Source organism: Lipotes vexillifer, unplaced genomic scaffold (genome assembly GCF_000442215.2).
Source record: "Lipotes vexillifer unplaced genomic scaffold, Lipotes_vexillifer_v1.1 scaffold663, whole genome shotgun sequence".
NCBI classification, from domain to species: domain Eukaryota; kingdom Metazoa; phylum Chordata; class Mammalia; order Artiodactyla; family Lipotidae; genus Lipotes; species Lipotes vexillifer.
The window spans coordinates 505765-519079 of record NW_006788963.1 but is presented as its reverse complement, the minus strand read 5'-3'; the positions used below and the strand labels follow the sequence as shown (position 1 = coordinate 519079).

General features: G+C 35.3%; 1 protein-coding gene across 1 annotated transcript in view; it reads right to left on the bottom strand.

The window, feature by feature from the left end:
- The window catches only part of FAM133B (family with sequence similarity 133 member B), a 24757-nt gene that overhangs the window by 9166 nt on the left and 2276 nt on the right, over positions 1-13315 (bottom strand). Inside the window, exons 2-8 of the mRNA XM_007461887.1 lie at positions 8985-9082; positions 6875-6953; positions 6115-6189; positions 5946-5978; positions 5443-5505; positions 4884-4976; positions 3486-3536 (exon numbers count right to left, since the gene is read on the bottom strand). Coding sequence (XP_007461949.1) covers positions 3486-3536; positions 4884-4976; positions 5443-5505; positions 5946-5978; positions 6115-6189; positions 6875-6953; positions 8985-9082 — 492 coding nt within the window. The remainder of the gene's footprint in view (positions 1-3485; positions 3537-4883; positions 4977-5442; positions 5506-5945; positions 5979-6114; positions 6190-6874; positions 6954-8984; positions 9083-13315) is intronic.

Sequence of the window (13315 nt, the reverse complement as noted above, 5' to 3'; positions counted from 1 at the left end):
CTTTCCCTTAATTACTGAAGATCAAGTTTTTGTCGTATGTATTCCTAGTAGTGTTTCTTAGTCTGTTCATTATATTTAAACTTCGTTGACAGCTTATTTTTTATACCCTATATGTCTTTTTTGCCATTCAGAATTTGAATTATGTGGTCAGAAGTTCATGAGATTTGAGGTAAAGGCCTTTCCCATACCAATATTATACTCACCCATGTCTTGCTCTAGTTGCATTTTCATACATTTAGAATTTTCACTTATCTGGAATTTATTTGGCCTTAAGGAGTGCTCAACTGTGTGTTTTCCAAATGGCTAGTATTTTTGGCCCAAGAAATGCCACCTCTATCATATATTAAATTCCACAAATACTTACAAATTTTTACCTGGCCTCTACACTGTTACATTGTTTTTCTATTCCTGGATCATACCACATTGTTTTCATCAAAGCATATGAAAAATGTTTTAACTTCTAGCAGAGCAAGTCATACCCAGGAACATTTATTAAATGTTCACGTTTCTGAATAGATCTATATAGTTTTCTTCAAATAAGTCCTGCTCACTTCTTTAAGATTTTCCTATATATTTTTTGTTACTATCATAAATGAAATATTTTCTTCCACTATATTTTCTAATTAGGTATTCCATTGCCTAGCACTTTCAGAAAAATTTAAAACAAAAATGGAGCTAAAACTAATGACTGATACATATAACTGAAAATTAAAACCACGTAAGATTATAACAGACACCCTAAACAGGATTAACAGAAGCCATAGATCAAAAGATGTTAACTACCTGTCTGAAAGATTAGCATCCAAAGTATATAACTCTTATGAATCAGAAAGATTAATATCAAACAGAAAAATGGGCAAAGACCATGAATAGGCAATTCACAGAAAATGAAATCTGAATGGCTAATAAACAAATAAAGGGGCTCAAACATCTCTACACACTGAACTGGCAAAAAGGGAGGTCTCACAGTGTGACAAGTATGTATGAGGAACAAGGGTACTATCACACATTACTAGTAGAAATGTAAATTAATAACAAGCACTTTGGTAAGCAAAATGTAGACAAGTGAAACGTATGTATATCCTAGGACCTAGAAGTTATACTCTCAGGTATACCTCAGAAAATTAATGACAACTTAAGGAAAAGGAGAAATGGATAACAAATAGCCATTGCAGCCCTGTTTGCATTACTGAAGAATGAAAATAACCTAGATGTCCACAAACAGGAGAATGGAGATACAAATTGTGGTGAGTTAAAATAACAGAATATTATAAGCCAAAGAAACAAACTTGAGAGTATCAACAAGGATAAATGTCAACAGTAATTTTGAGAGAAAAAAATAAGCTTCAGAGGAAACATGGTGACACCCTTCTGAAAATACAAAATACTCTAAGTTATTTCTGAACACATACTTATGTTTTTTGGGGGTTTTTTGTGCAGTACACAGGCCTCTCACTGCTGTGGCCTCTCCCGTTGCGGAGCACAGGCTCTGGACGCGCAGGCTCAGCGGCCATGGCTCACGGGCCCAGCCGCTCTGCAGCATGTGGGACCTTCCCGGACCGGGGCACGAACCCGTGTCCCCTGCATCGGCAGGCGGACTCTCAACCACTAGCGCCACCAGGGAAGACCTGAACACATACTTATGTTAATAAAACTGTATAAATATGGATGGGAAGGAGGCACAGTAATTTCAGAAACAGCTGTCTCTAAGGAAGGAGAAAGTGCCTGGGACTTCTTTTTTTCCCCTAAAACAAGACCTGAAGCAACTATGACAAAATTTAAACCATCTGTTAATTCTAGTTGGTATACATATGGGTTATTTTTTATATATGTGTATATTACTCTATACTCTGTATATCTTGAAGTACTTCAAAAATCACAGTGCAGTTTTTTTTTAGTATTTCATGTTTGCAAATTGCCAGTTTTTAGTTTTACAATTTTTTTTTTAAAACATGAAAGTAACAAATTATTCTTATTTTATAATGGTTTTGAAAAATCAGGAAGTTCTGTTGAAATTATATCACACCCTATTGGCAACTATTAAAATAATCACACGGTTTCTTTCCTTTGACCAGTTAATATGGCAAGTTATATTAATAAATTTTTTATCCTTGAATCCTTGGAATTAATTAAACCAACTCTGTCAATATGGTTTCTCTTTTTAGTGTGTTAATGGGTTTTTATTTACAAACTGATTAAAAAAAAACTAAAACATGTCTAGGTATATATCCCAGAGAAATGAAAATATACATCCATACAGAAACATGCATATTTAAAGCAGCATTATTCACATTAGCCAAATGGTACAAACAACTCAAATGTCCATCAATGAATGAATGGATAAACAAATTGTGGTATATACATACAATGGAATATTATATGCATTCATAAAAAGGAATGAAGTACTGATACATGCTACAACGTGAATGAACCTTGAAAACATTATACTAAGTGAAAGAAGCCAGTCACAAAAGGTCACATATAGTAAGACTGCCTTTATATATCGAGAATACACAAATCCATAGACATAAAGCCGATTAGAGGCTATCACGGGATTGGGGGTGGTTGGGGAGAAGGAAACTGATTACTTAGTGACTATGGGTTGTTTTTAATGGAATGATGAAAAAGTTTTTTTTTTTTTTGCAGTACACGGGCCTCTCACTGCTGTGGCCTCTCCCGTTGCGGAGCACAGGCTCCGGACGCGCAGGCTCAGCGGCCATGGGTCATGGGCCTAGCCGCTCCGCGGCATGTGCGATCTTCCTGGACCGGGGCACGAACCCGTGTCCCCTGCATCGGCAGGCGGACTCTCAACCACTGCGCCGCCAGGGAAGCCCGATGAAAAAGTTTTGAAACTAGAGAGGTGATCAACGCCCAACACTGTACATACACTAAATACTACCAAACTGTAATTTAAAGATGGTTAATAGCATATTATGTGAATTTCACCTCAATTTTTAAGAAATTATATAAAAAGACTGAATAAAATACAGTGACACTGGTCTTTATTTTCCTTTTATTAGTACTTGCTTTCTTTAGGCTTTTATTTTTAATAATCAGAAAGATTTAAAAATATAAACCAGAAACTTAGGTAGGGATAAATTAAGCATTAAGTATAGATAAGCTAGAAATGAAGATAAAACATCTACTTACAGTAGAAAAAAGTTTTCAAATTTAGCTATGGTACACTCAATTTGAAACAGAAGTCCATGTTCTTTCATTAAAAGGACCTTCTTTAAAATGACTTGAGGAAACAAAGGAAATGTTTAGAATCTTCATTATTTTGAATTTTAAACTGAGATAATACATTTATCTATACAAATTCAAATTCTCTGCAGGAATCTTCTTCTGATCTTTTACCTTCAAAAATGAACTCAATAAGCAAAAGAAATCTTTTAAGGTAAAAAGGGGAATGCTGTAATGTTAATTTTTTGAAGCAATTCTTGAAGTAAATGAAGTATCTTAGGGCACTGTAAAGTATAAATTACCTTTTCTTTCTCAGTTGCATCCTTTGACTTCTTCTTCTTTTTTAAACTATCCTAAACAAATAAAAAATATATATATCAATTTTAAATGTGAAAGATACAGCATTATGACAGAAGGAACAAAAATACCAAAAAAGTGATTTACTCTATGATTGAAAAAAGTTTACTTCCAGAATTTTATTCTGAAAATACGGGAGAAATACAGGTTGTGTATACACGTGCTTATGAGGGAATGAGACTTCTTCATTTATCTGGCTGTATATCAAATCTCTGTACACCTAAAACAACGGACGTTATCTGTATAACCACAGGGTTTATTTTAAAATAAGACTTTATGCTACTGCTAATTTTTACCTGGAGTGATCATATGCACTGAAGTTCTAATTCACACCATGCTCAGACATCAATCTGATTTCCCTACTCTTCCTTATAAAGTGTGGAGGCAAGAATTTCTACTTTTGAATCCCTCAGTGCTAGCTGTTAACCTCTCTGAGCCTTCCTTATCCATAAAGTGGGATATACAAAAAACTACTTCATAGGGCTGTTGAGAGGATTGAGTTAACAAGTCAAGTGCTTAGAAGTGGGCTCAATCTATAGTAGGCATTCTATAAATGTTAGCTATCAGTATCATTGGACTGGCTCTTCGGCTTTAAAAAACAAAAGCAACATCTACTGAATACTTTATATATGCCAGGCATTTTATCAAAAGAAGTCTCAGTAGGGCAAGTAGATATCTGCCATACAACCATATATCAATAGTTGCTTTGTTCTCCTGGGACCCCAGGACAGTGCTCGTCAAATTGTGGCCCATGGACAGCACTGCATCAGAATCCTAGGGACCATTTGTTTAAAATGTAGACTTCTGATCCTAATCGGACTCACTAAATCAGACTCTGGAGATAGGGCCCAGGAATCCACATTTTTATTATAACCTGCATGTATTTCTTATGACCACTAATGTTTGAGAGTTAATTGCATCTGATAATTCTGGAGAGTACAGAACAGATTTAGGTATAGTACAGTAAAAAGGACACTGGATCAGATATTAGAAGATAGATTCAACTTCCAATTCTAATACGATCCGTATGAATTTAAGCAAGATGTTTTCATCTGCACTACAAATTTTTTATGTAGATGGGAAAAATAATGTCTGCCATGCTTTATCATAAAGCTGTCATAAAAATGCCGAGAAGTGGAGACCTACATGTCAAAGTACTTAGAGAACAATTAAATGCCCTATGTACAATATTATTAAGTACATCAATTAAGTGACACAGAGCATCAAAGTACAAAAACAGTATCACATTTCTAAAGTGAGAGCAATTTAAGACAGGAAGAACTAAAAGAAGAACCTAATTAAGTGTCTGCTATCCAAAATATTGCTCATTTAAATGATTTTACCTTACTGTCTGATTCAGTTTCTGACATGGAACTTTCAGAAGATTTATGTGAACGGCTCTTCTTTTTCTTTTTCCTTTTTCCTTGTCTCTTATCCTACATGAAACATTTCAGAAATATTTGCTTTCTGTTTCAAAAATATAATCGTTGCATTTTATTAACATCAAAACTTAATCAATGAACAAAACTTAATGAAAGGACCAGCGTGTAAATATGTTTTACTTAATAATATCTAAAATGTAACTTACATCACTTTGTTTTATTAAAAAATGTTAAGTGATGAGTCACATGTAATTCTTAGCTAAAACAGAATTTTTGATTTTTAAACCCATTTCTTCTACTAATAATTTTAAATGAACAAGACAAATTTAGGAATCTAAAAAACACATTTACCAATATTTAAATACCTAGTTATTTATTCATATCAGCACTCTCAGTTATGGATGATTAATCAAAAACTGGAAGTAAACATTTTTAACAGATATTTCATAATGGGTTTCTTCCACTTGTCATTAAAGATATCAGAGATATTATTTCATGAATCATTACAGGCAAACATTACCTCATCTTCAGAATCTGAAGAACTGCTGGAAGAATCAGAGCTTGATGAAGAAGAAGATGAATACTTGACCAAGCACAAAACAATTAAAGCTTGTGAGATGCAGGAATTTTTTTCTTTTACTAAGTCTCTCAAATACTTAACGAAATTAATCTAGTGTCTGAGAAACAGATGCCATATTCATGACTTCAATACTAAAATGTCAAATCTCACATTCCCTCACAAACACAGTGTACACACACACACACACATACACAAAGTAACAACAGATGTAGCAACAGTAATCAATTTTCCCTCTTTAATAGTAATGAAGGAGTTACTAGGTTGTAAGGAGGTTGGCACCTTTCTTTTATTATCACTAATAGAACAAAACCACCCGTAATTACCAAAGGACCTCCAGGTTCCTTGACTTAGCTAGAGTTAGCATACAGGTTATATCAATTATTCTTACTCTTTTTGTAGGCTCTTGATTATAACATTTAGAAAACTGGAAAACTTTTGCTCACCCTACCAGATTTCTTCTTTTCTTTTTTCTTTCTCTAAAAGCAAACAAACACAAGTACAAATCTAAATAAGGTGGTGTTTTCAAATGTATCTATTAATAGTAGTACACAGCATTATTATGAAAACCCAACTCTGAGATTAAGAATAGCAATAAACTAAAAATGGCATTACCTGTCTTTTTCTGGATGAGCTCTCACTTCCACTTAATAATTTCTCCCTGTGTTTTTCTAGTTCTTTCTTCCAGTTCTGCAGAAAAGTTATAAACACATTAGAGGCTACCTATATCCCCTTCTAATACATCTAAATATACAGAGACAGCCACTACTTTCTTCCTTCCATCCTCTACTACCTCGCTCTCATCTCAGCCTCTAATTACAGTCAAAAGATACTGCAGGTGCCAGAATCCTTTACCCTGTCACCAAAGGAGCCTCTACGAGCTCCTTTCAAAGAGGATATTATGAGGTGGGAGCTCTTTACTGTATATTGAAAGGAAGAGTAGGTATTATTACTGAGGCTGAGAACTTTTTTCTTTTTAACAACAGTGCTTAGATTCTCTTTCCAGACAAAGTTGAATTAATCTATACTGTGGCTGAAATACTACGTATATGTTTGTAATCAAAACAAGCAAACACCACCATGGAAATCCCAGGGTAAGATGGGGACCTGGGGATAAGGGGAGAGAAGGGAAGAACCTAACATTTAGAAAACTTAAGATGATTTAAATTACTGTAAGATGGCTTTTCTCTATTTCTTTTTTTAAGAAATCAAACATATACAAACTGTATCCAATATAACAAAAACACTTCTACAATACAGAGCACCCTTAACCTAAAGAGCTAGGCCCAAACTCTTGGTTTATTAAAAAAAAAATGATTTCATTTTTTTTATTATAAGAAAAAAGATTATTTTTTTCAAGGCACAATTTACAAACCTCATTCATCTTTTCTTCAAATTCAGCCAATGCCTTGGAGCCTTTCTTTTTCTTTTCTAGTTGTTCTTTCACTTCTTCCCTTAAAAAAATAGAATGTACAAGTAAGTTTTCAAGCTATTCAAATTCGAGACGGATGCTTACAAACAAGGCAACAAAAATTTCATAAATAAATTTTTCTTAATATCTTAATAAACCTCCATTCTAGTTCCAGTGCTGCTACATTTTAAATTTCTTTGTTCACGTCCTTGTAAATCAATTATCATAATAAAGCCTATCAGATAACACTAGTCACTTCCCTTCTAAACACGGATTATAAGAACTAACACACCAAACATTTGAGCACTTCCATACAACAGGCACTGCTTTAAATACATCTTCCTTTAATCCTCACAACAATCCTGTGAGAAAAGGTAGTATTATTACCCCATTTTAGAGATAAAGAAGCTGAAACTTGAGGAAGGTAAGAAAATCTGCCTAAGGTCACAAATCTAGTAGTTTCAGTGTTAGGGTGAGTTAAGGTCTATATGACCGAATTACTATAGTCTATTACTAAATCACCCATTTTATAATGTACCTGCTTTTAAGAACGAGTAGCCCTGGCTGGCATCTGGGAACTTAGATTTTGGTACCACGTCCTGATAAGAGTGGCTTACTGTGCCTGTCTATACAAATAATATAGTTTATATGAACACCTTCATTCCTTCTGGAAGTCTGGAATTTTGGCACCTGACAGGCAGAGGCAGATCAGTCACCAATAAGAAAGCTGGACACACTGAATCACACTGGTTGGCAACACCTTACATGTGTTATCACAACTCATTGCTAAGGAAATGAAATGCATCCTGTATGACTCCACAGAAGCAGCCTTGGAAGCCTGCGTCCAGGCTCCCCTGGACTTCACCCCATGCACTTTTTTCCTTTGCTGACTATGGCTGGTATCCTTTCACCATAATAAATCTTGCCCACGAGTACAACTATCTGTGAGCCCTTCTAGCAATTACCCAACCTGAGGGTTGTCTTGGCGACCTCTGACCACACATGTTATCCACTAGCTTAGGCACTTCCCCTTTAAAATTCATCCCTTCTACCCAATTTTAAAGATAAAATATACTTTGTTTTGAGATAATTTATTTTTTGGTAAGCTGCAACAATAAACAATAGCACTCAAGAACATTCTAAGAGGCAGACACAGCTTACTTCCTATTTAACCCAAAGGAAGGATTCCCTGTTGTATGTAAATACAACTTTCAACTATAGTTGCCCAGCTATCAGGGGCCCTTAGAAGGAGTCCAAAGTTAACAACTCTGAAGCTTGCCTTATGTTACCTCAGGAGTATGGGTATTTAATAATAAGACATACTAAAACCCAATAATGTAAATGCTATGATACTTTATTTACAAAAAATCAGAGCCACTCAACAAGGGCAAAACAAACAAAAAATTTAAAACAAAACTTTTACAACGGGAAACCCTAACTCTTTGAAAAGCCAGCGGATAAAACTAGAAACAAGGTCTAAAGTCATCTTTCTCAACACCCAGTTACACCCCAAGGACGGGCAAAATTATTCAAACCTACAATTTTAAATAGCCTAGAACACTTCAAGGTTAAGGTCTGTTTTAAGACATAAATATGTGCTTGGTATAAAAGATTCTCTGAGGCTTCCCTGGTGGTGCAGTGGTTGGGAGTCCACCTGCCAATGCAGGGGACATGGGTTCGTGCCCCGGTCCGGGAAGATCCCACATGCCGCGGAGCGGCTAGGCCCGTGAGCCATGGCCGCTGAGCCTGCGCGTCCGGAGCCTGTGCTCCGCAACGGGAGAGGCCACAACAGTGAGAGGTCCGTGTACCGCAAAATAAATAAATAAATAAATAAATAACAAAACAAAACAAAAAGATTCTCTGGCAGTGCTTTAGCTATATTGGGTGGTGGGTTCTCAAATGTTTGCTTTACATTCATGCATGTGTTTTATACATTCAAAACAAGGCACATATCAAATACCACTTCAAAAAATTATGTATCTAGCAACTGCTTGGCAATTAATAAAAGTTGTAAAAATAACCTTTAAAAAAATTTATGAAAACCTTATATATAGGTAAATTGTTTCACAAATACCAGGTAGGCCTTGGTCGATTCAGATAATCTTGGATCGTTGGACCTGAAGACTGGATTGGACCCCTTGATCTGGCCATTGCTATTGGGTTCATATAGGCCTTGAGGAAAAAACAAAAATTAACTCCATTAAAATAACCACTGAAAACACAAAAGTACATTTGCATACTCATAAAGCAATCTTTATTATAAATGCATACTATGTCCAACTAAGCATGAACAATCTGACTAACCAACTTTTCATTACAAAAAGTAGATTTAATGTTCTATGAAGCCTCATAAGTTTGGGAGATAAGTAATACTGCTCTTTCACAGAAAATGTGTTTTTACAAGAAATTTGATGAAAATAATAATGACACCTCTCTCTTACTCTAAGATGGCTTTATGGTGCTTTCTCCTAAAGCCCAATAAAGCTCTAAGAGTAATAATATTATGCACAATGGTAAATGAAGAAACTCGATTCCCAAGAAGTTAAAGAAGACCTAACTCTAAATTCATTGCTTATTCTACTATATCTTCTATCTCATTGCTCTGAGAGCAATTTTATACACAAATTGTTAACATCAAAAATTAAATCATGCTAGGCAACGAAAGAAAAAATAGATAAACAAGACTTCATCCCAATTAAAAACATTTGTTCATCAAAGAACACTATCAAAAGACTGAAAAGACAATCCACAGAATGGAAGAAAATATTTGCAAATCATGTATCTGACAAGGGTTAATATCCAGAATGCATAAAGAAATCCTACAACTCAACAACAAAACCCCCAAACGACCCAATTCAAAAATATACTAAGGACTTAGACATTCCTCCAAAGAAGATGTAAAAATGTCTTAATATGCACATGAAACGATACTCAATGTCACCAGTCGTTAGGGAAATGCAAATCAAAACGACGAGATGCCACCTCACCCCAGTTAGAATGGCTACTATCAAAAACAGAAAACAACAAGTGTTGTCAAGGATGTGAAGAAACTGGAACAGTTAAGCATTGCAGGTGAGAATAAAAAATGGTGCAGCTGTTGTGGAATAGCTTGACGATTCCTCAAAAAGTTAAACAGAAACTCCACCCCTAAGTAGGATTGAAAAAGAATTGAAAGCAGGGGCTCAAACAGATATGTGTACACCCATGTTCATAGCAGCATTATTCACAACAGCCCAAAGGTGGAAACAACCCAAACGTCCATCTATGGAAGAATGGATAAACAAAATGTGATATATACATACAATGGAATATTATTCAGCCTTAGAAAAGAGTGAAATTCTGATACATGCCCCAACACAGATGAACCCTGGAAGCATACTAAGTGAAATAAGGCAGACACCAAAGGACAAATGTTGTATGATTCAACTTATTTGGGGTACCTAGAATAAGTAAATTCATAGAGACAGAAAATAGAGTTTACCAGGGGCTGGGAGTTACTGTGTCATAGGTACAGAACTTCTTGTATGAGATGATGAAAAAGTTCTGGAAATGGACAGTGGTTAGTTGTACAACACTGTGAATGTACTCAATGTCACTTAACTATACAGTTAAAATGGTGAACTTTGTTATACATATTTTTGTACAACAAAAAACCACAGAAATTATATTACGCTCTGTATACTACACTTACTATAGCAGTAAAACACATTTTTAGACACTTTCCCCCAAAATACACTGAGACAAAATAAAGCAGAATACTTCTTTTCTTTTTTTTTTTTGCAGTACGCGGGCCTCTCACTGTTGTGGCCTTCCCGCTGCAGGGCACAGGCTCCAGACGTGCGGGCTCAGCAGCCATGGCTCACGGGCCCAGCCGCTCCGCGGCCTCCCGGACTGGGGCACGAACCCGTGTCACCTGCATCGGCAGGCGGACTCTCAACCACTGCGCCACCAGGGAAGCCCCAGAATATTTCTTTGTTAATGACAGTGTCTAGCAAAGAGGTGTTGCTTTATTAAATAGAATTCACAAATCTGGTCTTTAATTCAGTCTCAACCTCTTGACCCTATGATTCAGCTTTCCAAATTTAATTCAAGTCAACATTTATAAAAACTCTTCTACTTTATAAATAAAAAGAATTTTGGTTGAAAATGACTATTACCAAGGTTGATTTTAAACCTAATACCTAACATTTGAAAAGAAGTGAAAGGGTACAATGTATCTGTTGCATTTTATTTAACAATATCTTTAAAAATGACAAAATTGCCCACCTTCATAACAAATATAAGTTATATATTTCTAGATTACTCTGGCAGAATAAACAATATAAAACCACTATAAACAACACATACCGAGAACTACTTCCATTCAACTGGATACTGCCTACTTACTTGAGATGAAAAAGTTAAACCTTTAATATAATTTTCTTACTGGCAGGAATGAATGCTAGAGCTCCTACGGTCAGAGATGTTGACAGAATCAGGGCTACATGTGGATATCAAATGCAACGTTTAAGACCGAGGCATAAAGTCCTATTTTTTATATCAAATGTTATGCCCTCAAATATTTCATTCAACTGTCTCTGCTGAGAATTTCAATCAGTTCATGTGGAAATGACAACCAACAGAGGCCACAACAGAGCAGCTGCTGGCCCAACCAATGACACCGACAATCATCATAACCAAAAGCAAGTACAATGTGCAAGCTAAGATCATCACTTTAAAAACTATAATATCTATCATCTATCACCTTCTCATTTCTTTGGTAGCATGTCATAATTTTAGCAGTACTCAATAGTAAAATATTTTAAGTTTAAAACTGTAAAAACTGTTCATTTTCAAAGTTGTAAATATATACAAGGATGTTAAAACTGTTATCACTAAAATAGGAAAAACTGAAAATACCCAAATAGCCGTCAATTTGAGATTAATTTAATACATTATATTCCCAAAATGAAATACTATGTAGCCATTAAAAAGATGATGTCCAAAATTTCTCAGGTGAAAAGCAATAGCAAGTTAAAAAAAAAAGATACCATTTTAATAAATAGCTATAAATTAAAAAAAAGTTTTTGATGCATGTGCACCAAAATGTAAAGGAAGACGTCTACTTTCATCGTTTCATACAATGGAGAAAAAAATTTAAAATAACTCATTACCTTTATAAAACAAAAATAAAAATACTACATGCAAACACTGCCATAATATTAGTAGTAAACAAAATGAGAAAAATTCAACCATTCTAAATACCTCCATTATATATTTCAATTATAATAGCAATATTTATGAAGCGCATCTTACAAGCTCCTTGCAAAATTCTGTGCTCATAATTATTAAGCAACAGTGCTCCTTTTACTGTGCACAACAGAAAGGTTTTAAAAACAAAAAAATATTTCACAAAGGTAAAGCTCTTTCACTTATTATGCGTAAGTGTGAAAAATAATGCTTCTAACATTAGGCGGTGGGTGGCTGGGCATCAATCAAAATAAAGAAACTGCAATTTCTTAAAATGTCTATGACAATCACTTTAAATACTATGCCCTTTTAAAGCAAACACTCATACTCATATGTAACTAGAACTGCCTGTGGCTCCAAACTGCTGCTGTGAGTTTGGTAACAGAAAACGATTTGCCTTTGAAACTTAAGATGGCAAATTGAGCTCAAGGGAATATATAAGTGGGCAGCTAGGAAAAAAGCAATGCAGTGAAACTGCTAAGGACAAAATGCCGCAGAATTTCATTTGCTACTTTGATTACCTATTTTTATCTAGAAGATACATCTGTTTTAGTAACAGAAAAGAACACGAAGGAAACTTCTGGAAAACAATGGGCACAAAGGGTGGCCATCACAAATTAAAGTGCCCTTTACAAATCTCAAGAATTAAAATGTTCAGTGAAAAAATAAATAAAAGCTGTTCAAGAAGTACAATACGAAGAGTGAGCCCTAATGTAAACTAAGGACTTCAGGTGAAAATGATGTGTCAATGTAAGCTCATTGACTGTAACAAATGTTCCCCTCAGGTGTGGGAGTTGAAAGTAGGGAAAAAGCTGAGCCTGTCTATGGGCAGGGAGCATATGGGAACTCTCTGTACTTTCTACTCAATTTTGCCTTGAGACCAAAACAGCTCTAAAAAGTAAAGCCTATTTTTACAAAAACTTCACCTTAAATTTATGGCATTTTAGAAAGCAATTCTGTCATCTCTAAAACCATGATTTTTATCATCAATGTAAAAAGAAAAAAAAAGCCATTACTTTCAGAGGCACATGTTCATTTTAATTAAAATCAAGAGTTATGGGCTTCCCTGGTGGCGCAGTGGTGGATAGTCCGCCTGCTGATGCAGGGGACGCGGGTTCGTGCCCCGCTCCGGGAAGATCCCACGTGCCGCGGAGCGGCTAGGCCCGTGAGCCATGG